Source organism: Camelina sativa, chromosome 3 (genome assembly GCF_030686135.1).
Source record: "Camelina sativa cultivar CO46 ecotype springtype chromosome 3, ASM3068613v1".
Lineage (NCBI taxonomy): Eukaryota > Viridiplantae > Streptophyta > Magnoliopsida > Brassicales > Brassicaceae > Camelina > Camelina sativa.
The window spans coordinates 7,822,756-7,845,636 of NC_141882.1; the positions used below are offsets into that span (position 1 = coordinate 7,822,756).

The following is a 22,881-nucleotide window of genomic DNA, read 5'->3' on the forward strand; positions in this document are numbered from 1 at the left end:
ATTTTCAGTAAATTAAAGTTATTTTGCACATCTCTAAATATTAAAAGCAGTACTAATCAAATTCGATTTATAGTTTCACCTCGGTTTAATCGAAGGAAGAGACAGTAGAATCCCATTTTTATAAATTAAAGAATGATGAGACCGTGGACAGTTGGTGACTTGGTGGTTTATGGACACCGGTCTTGTATTGAATGAGTATGTTTGTTTCTCTATTTTGAATGTAAAACTCAAAACCAGATGTTTTGTAATGAATGTGTTGCATATGTATGGGCTTATAAAGCCAATAAATAATAATGGGCCCATGAAAGCCCCATATAAAGTATCGCTATCCGTAGTCACCGTAACTTCCGCGAGTGTATAAAAGAAGCAAACCGTGACGTTACCAAAATCACCGGATTAGTATTGTTTAATCACATTGATTGACATATACAGTAGTTATATTTTATAAATTCATGTAATGTAAACATCGTTTATCGTACTCGTACGTGTATATTACTAGACTACGTTAGATAATTAAATACTAAACAACTATGGTAACATGATTGAACTTTACTTTTTGAAAAAAAAAAAAATTTGCCTTTTCAGTTTCTTTTACTCTAATACTACTTCCTTTCCATTTTAAAGTTCTCTTTTTATAATATAAAATTTCTTAAGTTGGCTCGTAATACGCTTTTTTTGTAAAATAGAACCACGCCTCACCAACTTTTTCCTAATGTTTTCTTCCACTTTTTTTTTTCTTTTCCTTTGTTGTCACCTTTTGATATGGAATATAAGTAAATAACATCACTAATTCATTAATATGTGATTTATCTTTCCATTATCTTATTCTTTCCTTTTATTCTACTGACATTTTTTTCCAACTTTCTGATTTATCTTTCCTTTTTCCTAGCTTTCTGCGTTAATAATGTGTTAACCAAAACATATTATTAGTATACTAATGTTTTTAGAACCTTGAACATCCGGAAAAAAAATGCGTTACGACTTGTATAAATGATTTGGTTTAAGGCTTCAAGCAATAATTAAACTATATTTAAATACTAAATATCTAGATATTTGCGTAAAATGCAAAATTGATAGAAACACACAAACTTGACTTTTTAAAAAAATTATTACAGTATTATTTTTATTATTTGTCTTTCCATCTCTCTAATTATTATTATTTCGGACAAGCGTCGTGAACGTTTTTTTTGTTTTGTTTGGTTCCTGTAAGAAGACGACGAGCTCAACGACCAAAACTTCCGACGCGGAGACTTTTTTTTTTAATTAATTGCTCATCTGGATCTTCGTGTTCCAAAATTCTCAAATACAAGTCTTCTTCTTCTTCTTCTTCGTGATCCTGATGAAATAAAAATCCGATTTTTATCATTATTATTTTTGGTTGTGTGAGTGCACCAAATATTTTGACTTTGAAATTAGCGTAGAATTGAATTGAAGCACATTCTGGGTTTATTCGTGTTATTACTTAAGACATTGATTTTGTCAAAGTTACCTTCTTTCTCTCTAATCTCTATATATTGTTTTTTTTTTTTTTTTAAAGTTTAAATTCCTTTTTTTTTTTGTTTCCTTTTCTTCTTTAGTCTTTTCTTTTCTTCTTCTACCCACATGTTGTAGATTCTTAGATTCTCCCCCAATATTTGAAGAAAAGGAAAAGTAAAGAGTCCATTTTTTGAGATTCTTTTGTTCTTGCAGTTTTCTTTGATTAAGATCATTTCGTATCAAATAGCCCAGAGAGACCTTAAATATAGGATTTTTTTTTTTTTTTTTTTTTTTTGGGGTTGCTTATACTTATAGCTTCTTGGGATCCAGGTTTTTCTCAAGGTACGACCTATATAGCTTCTTTTTAGCTGAATTTATTTGATTATTCCATCTTTGGATTCTGATTTCGTGGGGTTTTTGTTTTTTCAAATTTCGTTTCGAGCTTTTCATAGTTGCAGGTCTTTAGGGTTTTAATCATAGATTCAAAAATATTGCTGTTCTGTGGCGTTTGATGTTTGGAAACCAAGCTAGTTAAGCAACTTTGTTTTGGGTTTTTAGTCTGAATTAGTTTTGCTGAATCAGAGATTTCGACTATTTTTGCAGGTTTGAAAAGAACCTCCTGCATTGTCTATGAGCAGATAGTTTGTTAAGCAAAAAAAATGGGCTGGTTTAACAAGATCTTCAAAGGCTCTAACCAAAGGTTCCGGGTTGGGAATGACCACTATTATGGGAATTATCCTAATGATGGGCCTAGTGCTGATACAGATGCTGATCATGATGAATCTCATACACAAGAACCATCTACCTCTGAGGTTAGTATGATGCTGATGCTTACTGTTTTTTTCCATTATTGTTTACTTCTGGGTTTGGAGATCTTGAAGTACTGAAAAAAACACACACACACACAGTTGATGGTTTCTTGGATTATACATAGCTCTGGTTTGTATTGTTCAGATTCTGTGCCTTTTTCTTTCCTAGGATACATCTAATGACCAGGAAAATGAAGAAATAGACCGTGCAATTGCATTGTCTCTTTTACAAGAGAATCAAGAACAGACAAGTAGTGTAAGCGGTGAGTCCATTTTCCGGATTGTTTAACCAGACAGAAAGTATCAAGACTTAATTCTGTTTGTCAGATTTGTTCTGCTAAAAATTTTAAAACAAATAATGGACACAGGGAAATACCCGACGGTGGATGAAGATGAGCAACTTGCTAGAGCCTTACAAGAAAGTATGGCAGTTGGGAATTCACCGCATTACAAAAATGGAAGTGCATATGATAATGGGAATGCATATGGGACTGGAGATTTATATGGGAATGGGCATATCTATGGAGGAGGAGGAAATGTATATGCAAATGGAGATATTTATTATCCAAGACCTATTACTTTTCAAACGGATTTCAGGTAGTAAAATAGCCAACCATTATAAGCTGGCCTAATTTTGGTGATCATCAGTTAGTGTCTGTCCAGCCAAATAACTTGTCAACAACTTGTCTGCATAGGATTTGTGCTGGCTGCAATATGGAGATTGGTCATGGAAGATTTCTAAATTGCCTTAATTCACTATGGCATCCAGAATGTTTTAGATGTTACGGCTGCAGTCAGCCAATTTCTGAGTACGAGGTTAGACCAAGCTCTTCCATATTATTCTCTTCATTTGTTATCCGGTGTACTTAACCTATAGATTTTATTCGTAATGTGTTTCCCTTTTTTTCTTATAGTTTTCTACATCAGGGAACTACCCTTTTCACAAGGCTTGTTACAGGGAGAGATATCATCCAAAATGTGATGTCTGCAGCCACTTTGTATGTAAATCTCTTTGCCTTTTCTACCATTATAGCCCATATATATACAATGTGTTGTTTTTTTTTCGGATCTTGCACTTATCATCTGTTGCTTTCTTTTTTTCCGATTGTAAAATTTTGAACAGATTCCAACAAATCCTGCTGGTCTTATTGAATATAGGGCACATCCTTTTTGGGTTCAGAAGTATTGCCCTTCTCACGAACATGATGCTACCCCAAGATGTTGCAGTTGTGAAAGAATGGAGGTGGAATCTCCTCTCCCCTAAATGTCCCCAAATATACATCTTCTACTCAAAATTAACACATTATGTGGCCGGAAATTGACAACTTCGCTTTATTTTGTAGCCACGGAATACGAGATATGTTGAACTTAACGATGGACGGAAACTTTGCCTCGAGTGTTTGGACTCAGCGGTCATGGACACCATTCAATGCCAACCTCTTTACTTGCAAATACAAGAATTCTATGAAGGACTTAACATGAAGGTAGAGCAAGAAGTTCCACTCCTCTTGGTTGAGAGGCAAGCACTCAACGAAGCAAGAGAAGGTGAAAAGAATGTAAGTAAATAAAAAACTTCGCCAATACTAAGCTTAAACTTGTAATTATCATCACTGTCTGCTTTTTCTAAAGTAGTTTATTATTTCATTATGCTTCTTAGGGTCACTATCACATGCCAGAAACAAGAGGACTCTGCCTGTCAGAAGAACAAACTGTTAGTACTGTAAGAAAGCGATCAAAGCATGGCACAGGAAATTGGGCTGGGAATATGGTTACAGAGCCTTACAAGTTAACACGGCAATGCGAAGTTACTGCCATTCTCATCTTATTCGGGCTCCCTAGGTAAGAGACTCTTTTTGCTCCCACTGGATTAATCTGATGTCACGGTCCACACTGACAGTTTTACTGAATTTGTATAGGTTACTCACTGGTTCGATTTTAGCCCACGAGATGATGCACGCATGGATGCGCCTCAAAGGTCAGTCTCTTACTCTTTTACTTCTTAGTTTACTGCTTCTTTCTCTTGTTTCGTATTGCTGATAACTGTGTTTGCGCAACTACTTTTGTGGTCTTAAAAAGGATTCGGAACGCTGAGCCAAGATGTTGAAGAAGGTATATGTCAAGTGATGGCTCATAAGTGGTTAGAAGCTGAGTTAGCTGCTGGTTTAAGTAACAGCAATGTTGCATCATCATCATCATCATCTTCTTCTCAAGGATTGAAGAAGGGACCAAGGTCTCAGTACGAAAGGAAGCTTGGTGAGTTTTTCAAGCACCAGATAGAATCTGATGCTTCTCCGGTTTATGGAGACGGGTTCAGGGCTGGACGGTTAGCGGTTCACAAGTACGGTTTACGAAAAACACTTGAGCATATACAGATGACCGGTAGATTCCCGGTTTAAAAACCCAAAATTGACAAGTCTTTTGCTTTTGATTGGGTTTTTTATTTATTTATAGGATCCTCTCAGTAGATTTATATATGCTTTTATATTCTTTTTGGTGGAAAGATGAACTCTCAACCATATTCTTTTCTGTCATCTCATTCCATGATTCTTTTGTATTCATCCATCAGAATCAGATTCAGAGTTTTCTTTGTAACAATGCTCTCAAGTTACCAAACCCGAACCAATGCCCTACAATACAAATCGAACCGAAACCAGATAAACCGAATCAAGTACCAATTTTAAAGGTTTCTCCTTCACACTCTCACTCTTGCTCGCCGACGTATCGTCGTCAATCGTCGACGAACTGTAACACTAAAAGGCTAAAGACCGGAACTTTGAGGTCACAAGTTCAATGGGCTCCAAGTTTAATCAACCGATAACGAAATTTTCATAAATGCTCCGAAGGTCTCCGGCACGCGTTGTTGTTGCCTATCAGTTGCTTCCACTTATCTATACTCGTAGATTCTCCTCCGAAGCCTCGAGAAACTTTCGCCGCGGGCTTCGAGGAGGAAACGGGCCAATTCGACCCGAATTACTCGACCGGGTCTCACGTCTTCTCGTGCTTGGCAGGTACGATGCTCTACATGATCTCTCTCTCGATTTCTCTGATGTACTCCTCAACTCTCTCCTCCGTAGATTGAGACTTAACCCTGAGGCATGTCTCGAGATTTTCAATTTAGCTTCAAAGCAGCAAAAGTTTCGCCCTGATTACAAGTCTTATTGTAAAATGGTTCACATATTGTCTAGAGCTAGATTGTACGATCTAACGAAATCGTATATATGTGAATTGGTTGCTCTTAATCACTCGGGTTTCGTTGTCTGGGCCGAGCTCGTTCGAGTTTTCAAGGAGTTTTCGTTCTCTCCTACAGTCTTTGACATGATACTCAAAGTTTATGCAGAGAAGGGTATGGTTAAGAACGCTTTACATGTGTTTGACAACATGGGAAGCTATGGACGAGTCCCTAGTTTGCTGTCTTGTAACAGCCTATTGAGCAATTTGGTCAAGAAAGGTGAAAATTTTGTGGCTTTACATGTTTATGATCAGATGATTAGCTTTGGGGTTTCTCCGGATGTGTTTACTTGTAGTATTGTTGTTAATGCTTACTGTAGAAGTGGGAAAGTTGATAAAGCCATGGACTATGCTAAACAGATGGAGATTTCATTGGGTTTGGAGCTGAATGTGGTAACTTATAATAGTTTGATCAATGGGTATGCTATGATCGGAGATGTTGAGGGAATGACAAAAGTATTGAGTTTGATGTCTGAGAGCGGGGTATCTAGGAACGTTGTTACGTATACTTCGTTGATCAAGGGTTATTGTAAAAAGGGGTTGATGGAGGAAGCAGAACAGGTGTTTGAATCGGTAAAGGAAAATAAACTTGTTGCAGATCAGCATATGTATGGTGTATTGATAGATGGATATTGTCGTAGTGGTAAAATACTTGAGGCTGTCAGGGTTCATGATGATATGATGGAGATGGGAGTAAAAACAAATACAACCATTTGTAACTCCTTGATCAATGGGTATTGCAAATCTGGTCAATTACTCGAAGCAGAACAAATATTTATGCGGATGAACGACTGGAGCTTGAAACCAGATCATCATACATACAATACCCTTGTGGACGGATATTGCAAGGCTGGTCATGTTGACGAGGCTTTAAAGCTTTGTGATCGAATGTGTGAAAAAGAAGTTGTACCAACAGTTATGACTTACAATATACTTCTTAAAGGTTATAGTCGGGTTGGTGCTTTTCATGATGTTTTGAGTCTTTGGAAGATGATGCTAAAGAGAGGCGTAATCGTTGATGAGATTAGCTGTAGCACTCTACTCGAAGCATTGTTCAAGCTTGGAAATTTTGACGAAGCTATGAAGCTGTGGGAGAATGTCTTAGCAAGAGGTCAATTGACAGATACAGTAACCTTAAACGTAATGATCACTGGGCTATGTAAAATGGAGAAGGTCAATAAAGCCAAAGAGATTTTAGATAATGTGAACAAGTTCAGATGTAAGCCAGATGTGCAAACATATCAGGCGTTGAGTCACGGGTATTATAAAGTTGGAAACTTGAAAGAAGCTTTTGAGGTTAAAGATTCTATGGAAAGGAAAGGAATCTTCCCCACCATAGAATTGTATAACACTCTGATATCTGGTGCTTTCAAGTATAGACACTTGAATAAAGTAGCAGATCTTGTAATCGAGCTACGCGCAAGAGGATTAACTCCTACTGTTGCTACATATGGTGCTCTTATTACCGGCTGGTGCAATATTGGAATGATGGATAAAGCATACGCTACATGTTTTGAGATGATAGAGAAAGGAATTGCCTTAAATGTGAATATTTGCAGCAAGATTGCAAACAGTTTGTTTCGGCTTAATAAGATCGACGAGGCTTGTTTGCTATTGCAGAAGATTGTGGACTTTGATCTGCTTCTTCCCGGTTACCAGAGCTTGAAACAGTTTCTTGAGCCCAATGCAGTTACGTGTCTTAAAACACAAAAAATCGCTGATTCTCTCGAGGATAGTACTCCTAAGAAGCTCTTAGTCCCCAATTATATTGTTTACAATGTTGCTCTCTCAGGTCTCTGTAAAGCTGGGAAACTCAAGGATGCTCGAAAGCTCTTCTCGGATTTACTATTTAGTGGTGGGTTTATTCCAGATGAATACACATATACGATCCTAATTCACGGATGTGCTATTGATGGTGATATAAATGAAGCTTTTAGCCTGAGGGATGAGATGTCTCTAAAAGGTATTATCCCGAACATTGTTACATACAACGCTTTGATAAAAGGCTTGTGCAAGTTGGGGAATGTAGATCGTGCTCAGAGGCTTTTACGTAAGCTTCCTCAGAAGGGCATAACTCCTAATGCTATTACCTATAACACATTGATTGACGGACTGATTAAAAGTGGTGATGTTGCTGAAGCTATGCGTTTAAAAGAAAAAATGATTGAGAAAGGCTTGATGAGAAGATCCTCTGATCAAGAGGTTTTTGATCCGGTTATCAAATCAGGGATTACAGGAATGATGGAAATCAATCCGTATGAGCCTTATGATGTTAGGACAGTTTCTGAAGCAGTAATCTGATGACGAGTATTGCTTACCTCTTGTAAAACTCTTTGAAACATCACTTCAGAGGTTTTGATGTTGCTATGAGTGATGGATGGGTAAACAGGAATGGAGGCTACTAAGAGTTTCCTCCATTGATGTGGGGATATGATTGTATACTTCAAGAAAACAATGTATTGTCTCAAGATCATTTGAGATTGTGAGCCTTCTGCCAAAAAAATCCATCACTTGGATTGAAATTTATCGGCCTTTTCTTCTGATCCTTGACGTTATCAAGATATGGGACATCACATTCATGGATCCTGAAGTTTAGAGCGGCCTAAGGTATGCACGCGTTACACTTGTTCAAGAATATTTTAGGTGAATCATGTTCTTTCTTTGACAAGCGTTAGTTTTTAGGATATGAATCAAAACTGAGAATATTGGTTGTCTTTGTCAGGTGTTAGATAGAGAGGCCAAACGATCTGATGATATCAGTCACTGGGCTAAAATAAGCTGATCAACAGATCAGACCAGTAAGCTCTCCATATCATGGTTGTTCTTGTTCCTTACTGAGCGAGATAAGACTCTGATCATATATATGTACCATATGATGTTTAATGTAATAAATGTGATTGATTAATAAGTAAGTTGCTTCAGATCAACTCAAGCCTAGTGACTGAATTGACGAGCCACCTCTCTTTCTTTATTAGAATGTGAACAACTTACAAACCTACCTTTGATTGTCTTTTTGATCTGCCGAACCGGAGAGCTTTATTCCGGTCTGGTTTGGTTTTGAATTGATTATGAATTTTTGTAGTGTATGAGACACGGTGGGGGCATAGTCTATAGACTCAATACCATTGTCACGTGTTGCGCAGAAAAGCTCTGAAGTCACTCACTCAGCTTCATATTATTATGACCGGAAAGTATTGCAATTTAAATTATCAAAATTAACAAATATTTATTATTTCGATATCAAAAGTTTTGTTAAAAAATTGTTTACCAAAAAAAAGTTGTGTTAAATAGTAACTCATTTATAGTGAAGTAGCTTGAATCAAAGTGATAACATTTTTTGAAAATAAAAACTATAGTCATCCTGTTGAGTTTGGAGGAAATTTCAATAATATATTAAAAATTTACGGGGAGGGGTCAAAAAAGTAAAATGTACAGTGAAAAAAAAACAGACAAAAGGTAAGAGAAAAAGAAGAAGATGAAAGGTGACTCAAAGGTCAAAATGTACATTAATGTATGATGGGACTTTGCTCGTGCTTTGTTTTTTTTTCTCTCGGCTCAGACCACCGACACTCTCTGCCTCCAATTATTTCCTAAAACTTATAATCTAATGATTTAATTTAATTTAATTTTCGTTGGACTTTCTATAGTCCTGAATAAAAATCAACATTGTGGATCTATGATTTTTAAACAAAGCACGTCGCGGCTGACTCTCTCTACTTGCTAGAATATGTGAGGGGGTTTCTCCAAAAGTTACGTATTATTATTATGCAAGACAGCAAAGATCATGATGTCTTTTCTCAAGATATTTTACGTTACTATTTGTGAATTATTTGCTACCTTGCTAGTATCCACTATCCTGCCAACCCCATAATAATCTCATGAGAATATATACTTGGTAATTATTAATTAAAGAAGTTTTTTTACTATGGTTTGGTTTTCGTTTTTCCTTTCTTCGTTTTGGGTTTGGTGGTTTTATAAGACAAAAAAAAAAACGAAATAGCGAAACTTTTAGACACGTGATGTTGTTTTTATAAAGACGGATGATGGAAAATTCGAAAATGAGGCAACACATGTGCCATCAACCTACGAACCGTCTACACATAGCTAGAATCCGACAATAAGACTATAAGAGAGTCATCATGTAATGTAATGTACTTTTTTTTTTGACAGTACCGGATTAGCTCAAATAAGCCAATGTAATGTACCTTCTTCATTTACAATAATAGTTATCTTACGGTTGGCAATATAAATTCGGTTTCTAAAGTTCCATTTGCTCCATTCCCCTTATTCACTTCCTATACTCCGAACAATACCCATGAAAGTTATTTATCAAGGAATATTTTATCAATAAATTACATGTATGAATATAAATAATTTAAGAAGGGTATCAAATATTCCATTTACTCTAAAATATTACCAAATGCAAACGTTAGTGGTTTGCCGCTTTTCTAAATCCGCAATAATTTAATCCATTTCATCATATTGGGGAAAAAATTGACCAAATCGACACTTGTTTAAAAAAATTAATTGATAGAATGACATTTTTAAGAAGAAGTTAAAAATGTATCCCCTTTTTCATTCCTTTTGTCACTTGAGATTATTTTTCAATTTTATTCTCTTCTATACTCCCAAACAAAACAGATGAAAAAACAACGAACAAAAGTTCAAAGCAAAATGTTTTTTTTTTTTTTTTGGGTTATATGATTTACGTATCGATGATGTACATTAATTAAAAACAAAAAATCACCTCCCTGTATATATGATATGTATAATACGTATATGTACCGGTATATTTAAAAAGAAAAAAAGAGTAAACCGAGACTGGTCAAGAATCCAGGGCGAACGGCGTTTGTAGAAGATCGTACGGAGCCCAAAGCGCGTCTAACGGACAAGGACGGCCTGCGTCTAGCCTAGCCCATGGCTTACCTTTACCACTCCAATGCAACAAACTCACCGGACCAGGATGCAGATCTCTGCATAGTCCCCTAAAATTATCACCTCCTAAACCGTGCTGGTTCCACCGATGATTAACCGGTTTAATCAAACCGCCAAATACCAATAAAAACGGTGGCAACGAACCGAGCTCGTAAATTCTCATTCGTTTCTGCATCGCCATCCACTCTTCTATGCGTGACGTGTACGCGCCTTCGCGCCACCGCGAGAGATCGATCACCATGACTCCGGTGTTGAAGTAGCAGGCTTTACGATCGGTGAAGGTTAATGAGAGAGTCGGATTTGACCAGAAGGTCGATGTGAAGTAGGAAGTGAAATTGGCGTTGCAGTACTCCGGCGCGGCGAGGACTGAGTCGCGGCCGAGATCTGTGGCGGCGAGTTTAGCGATGTCGTCGACGAGGATCAGATCGGAGTCCAGGTATACGACGCGGCGGACGCAGGGAGGGAGGAGATCGGCGAGGTAGCTTCTAGCGTAGTTTAGAGGACAGTCCAGTGCGGAGCGGATTGAGGTGGAGATGAGGCGGGAGACGGAAGAGACGTTGAAGACGTAGACTTTGAAATCGAGGTAAGGGAATGAGGAGGAGATGGTGGCGCGTAAGGAAGACGCGTCGGCGGAAGCGGAGGCTACGAAGTGGAAAACTATGTTTTCAGGGCAAGAGGAGTGTTGGAGGACGGAGAGCACGGCTGCGACTGAGCCGCGAATGTAGGCGGCGTCGAGTGTCATCGCCACGTGTACGGCTCTACGGGAGCAGAAGATTGGTTTGGTGGCGTCGTCGGAGTCGGAGTCATCATCGATTGAAGGGCAATCAGCAGAATTGTAAAACTGTGGGGCTTCTTTGAATTTTTGGATAATTGGTGTGGCGGAAATGGGATTAATGAGAAGCAGCGAATGAGTAATGAGAAGAAGAAGAAGAAGATGTTGGGACATGGTTTCTTCTTCTCTCTCAGACAAAAACTAAGTACCTCTCTGAATGTGTTGGAAGGTTTTGTTTCTCTCAACTGAGAACAAGAAGAGAAGAAGAGCTGTCTCTCAGACTTTTTATCATGTGTGTGTGTCTATGTAATGTAAGAGAGAGAGGAAAAACTATATATATATATATAATGGTTTTGCTTAGATTTTGGGTTTATTCTCTCATAAAAATTTATATATTGATTAGATTCCAAGCCCTTTTCATTATTAAATTTTTTTTATTGTTTATTTAGGACTAACAGGAAGATTATTGGTTTGGAATTTAAATAGAGTTTTAAATATTTTAAATGTTATGTAGAATCTATTGTTATTAGATCAAGATTTTGTTAAACTCTGTTAAAATTTAATATTATTAGTTTGTGATTTGTAAAAAATCATTTGAAATGTTAACAAATTTTGGTTTATTGGATTCAGACTTTTACAAAGTTAATAAAAGTTTTGTGTTATTCAATTAAAACAAAAGGATTTAGGATTGTTCATGAAATCAGTTATTATGTTATTAGTTCATGATTTTATACATTTTTTACAAAATAAAATCATGCAAAATATCACAAAAATATAAAGAGATTGTTTGGAGCACTTTACAAGATTTTAAAAAACTAAACAACAAAACTATAAAATATTCTCTAACTATCCTTATAAATTTTTTACTTAGTTATTTTTGATGATTTTGCTGAAATCTTCAAAAAAAAATTATAAATTAGAATCTAATAACATCCCTTTAACAATTTTAGAATTTTTCGATTGCAATGTTTTTTCTTTTTTTAATATGGAATGCAGAAGTGTGGGAATTTATTGCATCCACATGATTACCGAAAATCAGTGTAGATCCACGTTATAGGCTTATGTAATGTATATTAATTGTTGATTACACTAGTATTTCATTAGTGAGATTTGAGTCTTTTTATTTTTATTTTTGGTCTTTTACTTTTATTTTCACTACAAAATGAGCGAAAAAAAAAATATGGAAGTTGATATATAAAAATTGACAAGTACTTATCAAAAACAATTCCACACACGTAATATCGTTATATTGGGCTGTGTATACAATACAAAACAAAATAGTTATTTCGGAATTTGAATTTTTTGAATAGATGTATGAAATTATAGAAATTTTTGTGGCTACTACTTAGTACGATTTCGCAATTGAAAGAGAATAGGGGGAAGATAGAAACGTGAAATGAATGTTTTTGAGAATAATTTTAACTAGCTGTACAACGAGAATGATATATTACATGACTTTGTCAATAATTCTTATGGTTGAGATGTTATGTTTTAGCGTCAAGCTTTATAGTAAATATATTCACTTTTGCTATAAGTCTTTTTGGTTTTTCTTTGAAGTTTCTATTATGGTCCTTTGTCATTTTCCATGGCTACGACGAAATTTGTAGGTGAAATGGAATATAACTAATGATATACCATGGATCCATTTGCAAATTCTATTATATAACGCCAATTTGCATTTTACATATTTTTGCCACGCTTTTTTTTTGTGGGTTCAAGTCTTTTAATTTTAAAATGGTGTCTTTTATTTTCAATGATTGAATTTTCTTCTCTTTTCCTTTTTCTAATAATTTTTTATTTTTTTTGGGGATCATGGGGAATGGGCACATGGTCAGGAACAGGAAGTGGGTTTCCCTATTTATCTTCCTTACGAAATTTCAAATTTTCTAATCTCTACTTGTAAGTTGTAATGAAATGAAATTTGAAACTAAACTTTGGACGAATGTAAAAATTGTATACCTAAAAACACGTTTTAAGCTCAAAATGAATCTTTGGTTTTGACCGACAGTAGTTTATTATGAACAACCATCGTGTGAATAAAAAATGAGATTCGTTAAAGTTGCAATAACAATTATTTGAAAAATATATAACAATGACCATTTTATTTACTAGTTCATAGTTATATATATACTTAAGAATGCATTTTGAGTCCATAGTATTAAGCACAGTAGCTCGTTTTGTTAAACATGTTGAATAAATACTTAGGATAATGAAAATCATGACGATAATTAAAATATTATGAAGTTTTCCATTATAACTAATAAAACACTTATCAACCATCATAAAGATAAACGTAGAAAAGCAAGACGCGTGGGCCAAACATGAAATGAAATGGAATAATATCTCAAATCCTAATGGTACGACTTTTCTTTCATCACCTAATGTGAGTGAATTCGCGAGTACTTTTGGGTTAAGGAGTCTTTGGAATTTATACATTTTATTCTTTTTTCTTTTCTTTTGCATCCCTTTTTGCACTTTTTTGTAGTTTTCATTTTATTTCAATTCAAATAAATCCCTTTCGTTATGTAAAACATCCGCGATTAAGACAACTCACTGCAATGCACCATTTAAAGATACTCCAAAAGATATATAAAGATACACCATATAGAGTTTCTATGTACGAAAATATTCAAATGTAGGTACTAAAATGTTTCGAAGTCTATATCATCATTCTATCGACATGGTAAACCAATTGTGTTCGTGTCTGTCCGTATTTAAAACATAAAACGTAAATAATAAGGTTGAACTATACATCACCAATCACAGTCGATGACAATTAGTTCATTTAGTTGATATCTATAGATCTATTACCAATCAAATCTTACTTGCACTATGTTTTTCATAGAGTATAAAAGTTCTAAGTTACATTAGAAGCCAACTTGATCTGTTGGGCCATCGTTTTTTCTTGAAAACCCCTTCACTTGGTTCCGAGGGGAATTGGGTGCTAAAACTCAAAGCATTGTGTGAGAACTGAGAAGAATGCAGGGTTCCCTTCTTCCACTTACCTTTCATATATTTTAAACAAAGTTATATCATTTTATCATTGTGATTCTCATAAAATCACTATATGAGTATAGCTCATTTTATTCCGCTTTTTTTAAATGAAACTCTTTTTTTTTTTTTTTTGGCAAAATTTTAAATGAAACTCTAAAACTGTGATTACTCTTCTTCAAACTATAGTTTAATTTTTATATGGATAGTACACTACCGTGTGATATTAGTTAAATTTTTAAAACAAAACATATATAATATATATGATATCAAACGTAAAGTTGTGACGTCAAACGTAAAGTATCTATCACAATATTGAGTTGTCTTGATTCATACTACTACATGTGCATTATTCTATTATATCATCAGGTTATGTCATCGATGAAGGCCAGATGATACATTCAATAAATATAGTTACGAACGTAATACTAATAAATAAGCATGTGTCATGTGTGCATCAAGGGAAGGGTCTCAATTATTACGTATACTGGTATACATGTTCATGTGTGTATGCAATAAAAAATTTGGATGGATAACTTAAGTTTAGGAGTACATACTTAACAAGAAACCAATGGAGGAGATACTGCATATATGTGTGTGAAGTCTCTGACAAGAAGTTAAAAATTACATGGGACTCAGTGTCTCAAATGTAGATTTCGGATAAGCATTTATGGTATACACATTCACTTCCATGCGTCCAAAAAGCCATAACTTTAGTCTTCTTCTGAAATAGTTCTTCTGCTTCCTAATAATTAAGAAAAACTTGGATGTATTGACTGCATGTGACTTCAAAATATTTGTATGTATTTAATCAGTTTCATACTTGTTTTACATGTATATACACGCATCTGTCGGGTTCGGTATCAAGGAAAAAAAAGAGAGTAAAAATACAACCGAGACAAAATTACTTACTAATAAAAGGGAGTCATTGAGGCTCCTCAATTCTAAAACACCTTAGAAGATGCCACGTCAGCTTGCTTCTTATATCTCTTTCTTTCCTTTTTTTTTTTTTCAAAATAAACGACAAGAAAAAGAAAATAAAAGACACAACGTAACCTTAAAACAGGTTTCATGGAACCAATTAAATGGGTCATCTTGGCAACATTATTGTAGCCCATTTAATAAAATTAGAGCCATCGAGCCCACCAAACTAAAACATTCGGAAAAAAAAAAAAAAAAAAAAAAAAAACATCTTTCATCGCCATCTCTTATTCTCTTTCACCGCCCCTCCACCACCTTCATCGAATCCTAAATCGATTCAACTTACCCAAAAGTTTTTAAAAAAACTACAGTTATCAATCCTCAGAGCTTTCCCACTCCGTCTTCTTGAAAGTCCAATTTAATGGCCATTATCTCCAAACTCATCAACAGTTTCAGAAGTCGAATAGCTATACCTTCCATCCATTTCCGCTCAAGTTTAACCCATAAATATACTAATCGCCCTTTCCTCACCATAATCAGGTTCGATCATCTACAAAGTATATTTGCCTGCCTCCTATATATCTTCGATGTGTTTTCTTTAATTTTTGAGTGAAATTCAGACGTAGCAGATCTCCGGGGTTAAGTAACCATCTGTTTTCACTTTTCAGTTGATTACAGGAGGCAACAATCTTAATATTTGACAGCGACGTGGGTTTTCGTCTCTTGGTCGGCCACAGATCGTTTAAAATCTCATATGAACACAAGGTTCACTCTGTCCTACTCCTCTTAGCGATTTATTTGTTCTTATAAGTTAATTTCGATACTAGAATACAGAGAGTCTTTTGATATCTTCGACTATTATTTGGGTTTGGATTGGTAGCTAATTCTCCATTAGAATTTTTTATTATTTTACAAAAAAATATATTCTTAACCTAAAGCTACGTACATTCGTAGGTCGATCCATGCCCACCGGTTCAACTCCGATGAACAAGAGATCTCTCCTTGCGTTTTCTTCATATATTTGAGAGAGATCTCTTGTTCATCGGAGTTGAACCGGTGGGCATGGATCGACCTACTACGCTTACTATAGACTTTGTCTCGAGTGAATACAACTTGGCAACCGCTTTTATTTTATCGTCTTTTATCTTGGTGGAGTCGCAGAACCATTTCCCCAAACCATGTGCGTGAAAACACTATATAGGCGAAGACTGACATGTCTCTCTTAAGATTAAACTCCTTGCGTTTTCTTCTATATTCCTAAATGTTTTGGATAATATGTATATACGATTATGGATATACATAGCTTTATATGTTTCGTTCATCCTCTCTTAAAGCCATCGGTACTCAAATATAAGGAGAGATGGGGGCCGAACTCACAGAGTCCCACTTGATCAATAGGCTTGGTTACAGTCTTCAATTATTTGGTTTCTCTGAAATCTTTACTGTGATAATATAGTGAATTTTAATATTTATCTATCAATTCACTTTTTTTTTTTAATAAGTCTGAACTTTCTAACCACAAAGTTGTGATTTTTCTTGCTTTTTACCCATTGGTAGATAGAGAAGGATCAGAGCCACAACTACTCATAGTTACTGACTGGCATCTCCTCCAAAAACTGACCTCGGATTAGTTAATAGCAATACAAGAGTTTGAGATGAGAATGAGTGCCAAGTTGAAGATGAATACTACCAGGTTGTTGCTAAGCGTTGGTTGCAATGGCATGGACTCTTTAGCTTATAGTCAATTTGATTTATGCTAGCTTGTCATTCTGATTTAAGTTTTTCTTTACAACCATATAATATTTTATTGCATATGTTTTGTATTGTGTTTCAACCCATTGATGCCAAAAGCTTATTTGAATATACATATAATTTCATTGTCGAAGACTTCCTTAAGTCTTTCGAGGATATTAAACACAAGACATGTTTGTGGAAAAAAGGAAGTCGTTTGTAAACAATGAAACACAAAATTGGCGAAACTAAAGAGGGTTCTTAATCTTTTCATATATTGTGCGCTGGTTTTAGTTTTGTTTCTTAAATGAGGAGGTATGTCATGAGAAAGCAGAAAATCATGAATGAACAAGTAACCAAATAAACTATTGAAATAGGTTGAGAAAAGAAAAAGAAAAAAATTCATGAAAGCAAAGCAATATGCATATCAGCATACGTGGCCAGTGGCAATAAGGTCAGCATCTATATTTCCTCTCGCTTTACCAGCGTCTTGAAGTTGTCCTTTATGGCTGAAAAAATAAAATTGGCCCAATAAATTAGGAAACGGAGATTGATGTCAGAGAAAAGAAAGATGGAGTTAAGTAGAGAACAATAGATTTTGAGAATAATATATCAATGCGAGAAGTGTACCCATACTAAAGATTTCATGAGTGACCACAGATGGGAGTTGTGTTCAAAAAGGGATTTCGATACGGTATAGCTATAATTTGTCAAAGCTACAAAATTTAGGCACAAAAATGTATAATAAAAGTGAGTATTGATATGCATTCCTCAATGCAATCAATAGCGATATATTCTCATTTTTTTGATAAATAACTCATTCTAACCTTTGTTACATGCATACAACATACTTATGATCCATTTTGTATACATGAGACAAAGATTAGTGATAGCTAAATTAAATATAACATAGAAAAAGTATTCTAGATGATAAGTAAGGTATGGTGATCAACAGTAGAGAATGGATAATGAAAAGAGGTCATCCCAGCCGCTGAGAGATGATAATGAGTGTTGGTAACACAATGCAAAGATATTTACAAGACATAAGAAAGTTCACAAAGATGTAAGAAGTTAGTAAGAGAGTTCTACGTCGAAGGTATGTAATTCAAAGATACTATCTGAAAATTCACTGAGAGATTTAACATCTTATCATGCATATTACAATCATGATCAAGCGAACTAAAAACCAATTATTACATACTTGATATATTTAACAAAATAACAATCATAACAGAAAAGAGCAATATTATAAAACAAAATAGATGAATAAGAGAAGAAAAAAATCCTGACATTCCGTTCAATTAAACAAACTAGGGAAAATTTTGTAACAATTATAACATATAAATCTATACAAGAAAAGACTACAGAAGCCCATAAATGAAGTACTATAAATGAATTCATAATACAGGTATTACAATTCATTACATTTTAAATTGAGTACAAATATATACAAATTAAAAAGGCATTTAGATTAATTGTAAGGAGTAAAAATAAATATTCACAAAATTTTAAATATTTATTGCAAAAAAAAAAAAAAAGAACACAAATACAGAGTACTCTACCACATGTTGTAGGTTTTTTTTTTAAATGTTAACACACATGATTAAAAAAGAAAGAAATGATTATTAATTAATTTTAGAAATATAAAATATTAAAATTATACTGGGCGTAGCCCGGAATGTCCTCTAGTTATAATATAGTATAGGCATTGCTCAATGCTCATCTAATATAATAATTCTTCTGGTAGCTAGCTACTATTCTTACAAGTTACAAGTATTAGGGAGCATCTTATGTCCTGTCTTCCAAATAGCTATGAACACTAGAGATAATGTCTACTTGCTGCAAAAACTTAGTCGAAAGTGGAAGAAGACAAAATAAACTTAAAGACAATCCCTTAACGAACAGACAATCATTGTGCAGACGCTGGAGACAATAATGTAGCTTGATCCATCAGTAGCTCGATTCATTGTAGCCTAATCAATGACCTTCCATTACAAATAAGAGGCTCTAAAACGTTTTTGAAGCAAAAAGTAACTAATCATCCCGAAGAAGCCAACCACATGGCTATTATGACTAATGGATGGATTCAACATTATAAGAAAAAAAAAAAAACTTTAGTATTAAGACTCGCGAGTCAAATCTTTAAGTAACATTAGTAAGAGAATCCAACAGGTATTAATATATGAACAATTCGCTAAGTAGCAGATTACAAGCCAAATCAGGAAAGCACAGCATATTTTCTCAGGTTTTATGCAACCAGATCTAGAATATAAAGTGCTAATCGATTAATCCTCACTAGCCAAAGATCAAGGAAAACACAAGGACAACTAAAAGAACGAGAAACAAAATCTTCAAGTGATGGTCTTGTTGTCTTTGTTCCCCGGTGTGCCGTTGATAACTATGCATATGCGAGTGTCCTCCTCCATGGAACGGATTAGAGAACCCGTGAGGGAAGCTACCAGAAGCAGCAGCTCCATACATGGCTGCATTAGGGAATCCATGGAAATGGAGGTTGAACAAGGAAGGAATCAAACCGCCAAACGTTGCAGACAAAGTAACATTCCCAAACCTCGCACTCGCCATGGGAGCAGCAAAACCTCCCATAAACCCTCCAAACCCATGATGATGATGAGCAAAACCATGGTTCGGATCAGGAGGCTGTGCAGTCTCGGGTCTCTGCCCAGAAGGACGGTTAGGCACTTCGAGCCCCGGAATTGACTTGGACCGAGGGTCAGCAGAGGACTTACCCCTACCGTATAAAGGAACCAATCTATCTTCTTCGATAAGGGCTTTGCAAACGGGGCATTCCTTAGACTGAGAATGGAGATGGAGCCATTTGTATAAACAAGGCCAACAGAACAAGTGACCACAGAGAGTAACAATAGGATCTTGAGCCAAGTCTAAGCAGATGTTACATTCAAAGTTACCAGAATCATCATTGCTGCTGTTTGTGTTATTGTCGCTAGAACAAGAAGGGTCATCAGACATGATTCCACCCCAAAAAAAATCTCCTACACAAGCAAAACATAATAAACAGAGAAGATTACTTTAACTAATTAATCAAACTGAAATTAGTGATTCCAAATTAACTAATAAACATGGATCGACCATTAATTAAGGCCTATAATAGAAAAAGAAAAAAAAAATCCAAAAAATCAAAAAGGGAATCATAAACCTCTAGATCTCCCCGTTAAACCACTAAAATCATCGGTCAACTGAGTAAGATAACCAACTGAACTCTAAATCGAACCAAATCATTATTAACACATACAGTACACGAAAATCGAGAAGCAACCAGAAGAATAGACGATACGAAGCTAAGCAATTGATCGGAGTAGAGATATATATATACCGTTGGATCGGAAGACGAAGGGATCGAACGAACGAACGAACGAACGATTGCAAAAAAAAAAAACGACCAAGTTCGCTTAAGGGCTAAGGTTTTGTTGTTGGCCGGAGGAGACAAGTATCATCATCATCATCATCGACGAAACATCGTCTTTTGATTAATTTATTACTAATATAGTAATATGTTTATTATATTACCCTCGAGTTTGACGTGTCTTTTGGAGTGGTCCAAAATTCCACGTGGACACATGTGAGTGCACGTGACAGATGACTAGTGGTGGGTAGAATATTTGACGTCAACTACTAAATATTATTGGCCGTTCGATTAAAAGGTTAGATAGATATCTCTAGTAAATAAAATATTTTGCTTATATCTAGTAAATATTTTTAGGCATGTTTGTAGATTAATGACAAAAGTCACCAAAATTGGAGCTTTTACATGAGCTTCGAATGTTGAAAACAGTTCATTTCCCGTAGACTTACTCTTGCATTGGAACTTATTAGTATATATACTTGAGTGAGGCATCTGATGATGCTAATGGTGATCATTCTTTCTACTGCCTTTATGGTTTGTGAATTTTGCTCAAATTTATAGAAAAGGTTACATTGTCCATCTTTGGCCTTGTCTGTTTGTCACAATTAACGGAGCTAACGTGTGGTTTTGTCTAAGGGCTACTTTCCTGAATCCAAAAAGAAACGTGTTTTGCTAATTGCTAACCACAAAAAAACAAAGGTTGATGATGATTTGGATGCAATTTGCATACTGTTGAGTGTTGCCTTGGCTTTCAGGGTAGAATGTCTTGGCTTCATCAAATATGTAGAATTTCTACTAATAATATTTTTTTCTTTTTTTTTTTCTTTTTGCTTAGACAAAACTCTCTTACGTACACTACCGCATACAAGCTGAGACGCCTTTCTGTTACTTTATACTTATACAATTAATTTATTCAGAACTAATCCTTCAAGGTTGAAATGGATTCACTGGAATTGTGACAAAATTAATGGTGTTTAGGTGAGTTTGAAACAGGTCATAGACATGTCCTGAATTTGGTCGGTAAAGGAAGCGTTACATGACAAACCTTACCTTGGTCGTTCCCAAGAAGAACTTAACATTATTTTTTCCCAGATGACACAACATGTGAGAGATAAAACACCCGTTGACCGTTGTAGCACACATATAACAAAACTCGAAGATATATCTATTTTTACATAATTACACTCGTCTTCGTTACATGCTTTTTGCTTTGTTCCTTAAAACCTTATCTGAGCAGGTCCAGGTGATGAGATCATCTTTAGATACAGACAAATTGGTGAGAAACTTAAAACCAAACAAGCCTAATTATTGATTGATTTTAAGTTTTAACCCCTAAATATATTTCCTCTGCTTTGGTCTTAAGCTGTTTTTGTAATAAGATCCTATAAGGTTGATCTACAAGCTCGATATGATGAGAAAATATCCTGAATTAGCTAAGGCAACTACTGAGTTACACTAGTTTATATCATGATGGATCTAAATTCTTGTTCGAATTTTTCCACCCGTCTTGCAAAGGGAAGGGTTTAAGGCGCTTGACATACATACATTCTTTCATCATAAAACCCTTTGCTTAATTATAACTAGCTGTTAGCCCACTCTATGTGTGAGTTCCTCGCTATTCTATTTTGAAAAAATAATATAAATTAACATGTTATTATTATTTTGTCTTCCGGTGTATATCAAAATTTAAATACTACTTACTTACGTAGTATGAATTTAAATAAAGTAAAGAAATCAAATTTTTTTTTCATGATAATATATTTAGTGAAATTAAGTCATATTGTATTTTATATGTCATATGTCATATATTTTTGTAGTTGTAGTCATATTTCAAAATCATTGTGATATATATTTTCAGAAAAATTAGTTTGTGGTGTTAGTTATGCAGTAGGTTAAATAGATTTAAAATGTGATAGCTAAAGATATTTAAAATGTTTCAATTAAGAAAAAATCAAAATAAGAAACATTAGGTTTGCAGTGTCTCATACATATATAACTAAGTGAGTCTAACAATAGATTATTAGACTAATGCATTTTCCATAAAATTAAAAAAAAAATAGCAACTACTTTATTAGGTTATTATCTTAGAGTCTTTAATTGTGTGTGGACTTTGATTTATATGAAATGATAATGTTTCATATAGAAAAAAATAATTAAACTATATATCATATGTTGCATGTATATTCTATTCAAATAAACTGAAACTTCTATTAAGTTAAGATATCATTGGCTAAATCAAGGAAAAAATAATGATATTGTAGAATTTATAAAATTATGTGAGATTTGAAATCTGGGGTCATGAGGGTTATAGTGAGATATGTGTCTTTTTTTAATAGATAATACATAAATCGATGTATCAAAAGTAACTATTTGAGAATTACAAAAGTGCAATTAATTGCATATTAATACATTTTTAACATGTTCTATTATATTAAATTAAATTCATAAAGAACACTATTATGATATTATTATGGGAGTTACAAACAAATTTTTATACTTTTCCAACTCCTAAAATTAAAACCCATTTAATTTAAAAGTGAGTGTTGGTGGATCCATAATTTTATTCAAAAGTATAATATGTTACACATTGATCATTTAAAAGGAATATGAACATCTAATTCTCAAATAAACTTGAT

General features: G+C 34.6%; 4 protein-coding genes and 1 long non-coding RNA gene across 8 annotated transcripts; 3 read left to right on the forward strand and 2 right to left on the reverse strand.

The window, feature by feature from the left end:
- The first annotated feature begins 803 nt into the window (after positions 1–803).
- LOC104776042 (protein DA1) lies at positions 804–4,877 on the forward strand. Of its 4 annotated transcripts, none has more exons than XM_087508654.1 (11): positions 804–1,818; positions 2,080–2,288; positions 2,455–2,548; positions 2,654–2,882; positions 2,981–3,101; positions 3,200–3,283; positions 3,409–3,528; positions 3,629–3,841; positions 3,943–4,124; positions 4,202–4,260; positions 4,362–4,877. In XM_087508654.1, the coding sequence occupies exons 2-11, from the start codon at positions 2,136–2,138 to the stop codon at positions 4,679–4,681; spliced, it is 1,575 nt and encodes a 524-aa protein (XP_087364780.1). In that variant the 5' UTR covers positions 804–1,818; positions 2,080–2,135; the 3' UTR covers positions 4,682–4,877. The 4 variants fall into 4 exon arrangements, with proteins under 4 accessions (XP_087364780.1, XP_087364781.1, XP_087364782.1 ...); XM_087508655.1 differs by having other exon boundaries at positions 1,109–1,382; XM_087508656.1 differs by having other exon boundaries at positions 1,159–1,818; positions 3,444–3,528.
- On the forward strand, positions 4,712–8,440 carry LOC104776043 (putative pentatricopeptide repeat-containing protein At1g19290). Its single transcript, XM_010500041.3, has 2 exons — positions 4,712–8,120; positions 8,236–8,440. The coding sequence occupies exon 1, from the start codon at positions 5,118–5,120 to the stop codon at positions 7,812–7,814; it is 2,697 nt and encodes an 898-aa protein (XP_010498343.2). The 5' UTR covers positions 4,712–5,117; the 3' UTR covers positions 7,815–8,120; positions 8,236–8,440.
- Positions 8,441–10,176: 1,736 nt separating this feature from the next.
- LOC104776044 (putative galacturonosyltransferase-like 1) lies at positions 10,177–11,628 on the reverse strand. The gene has a single exon (XM_010500042.3). The coding sequence runs from the start codon at positions 11,392–11,394 to the stop codon at positions 10,339–10,341; it is 1,056 nt and encodes a 351-aa protein (XP_010498344.1). The 5' UTR covers positions 11,395–11,628; the 3' UTR covers positions 10,177–10,338.
- Positions 11,629–15,358: 3,730 nt separating this feature from the next.
- Positions 15,359–17,052, forward strand: LOC104776045 (uncharacterized). Its single transcript, XR_766093.3, has 3 exons — positions 15,359–15,672; positions 15,801–15,897; positions 16,690–17,052. It is a non-coding gene; the product is annotated as an uncharacterized LOC104776045 (long non-coding RNA).
- Positions 17,053–18,976: 1,924 nt separating this feature from the next.
- On the reverse strand, positions 18,977–20,404 carry LOC104776046 (uncharacterized). The gene is made up of 2 exons (XM_010500043.2): positions 20,216–20,404; positions 18,977–19,874 (listed from the first exon to the last, which is right to left on the reverse strand). Exon 2 carries the CDS (start codon positions 19,849–19,851, stop codon positions 19,159–19,161), a length of 693 nt encoding a protein of 230 aa, XP_010498345.1. The 5' UTR covers positions 19,852–19,874; positions 20,216–20,404; the 3' UTR covers positions 18,977–19,158.
- Between the last annotated feature and the right edge of the window lie 2,477 nt (positions 20,405–22,881).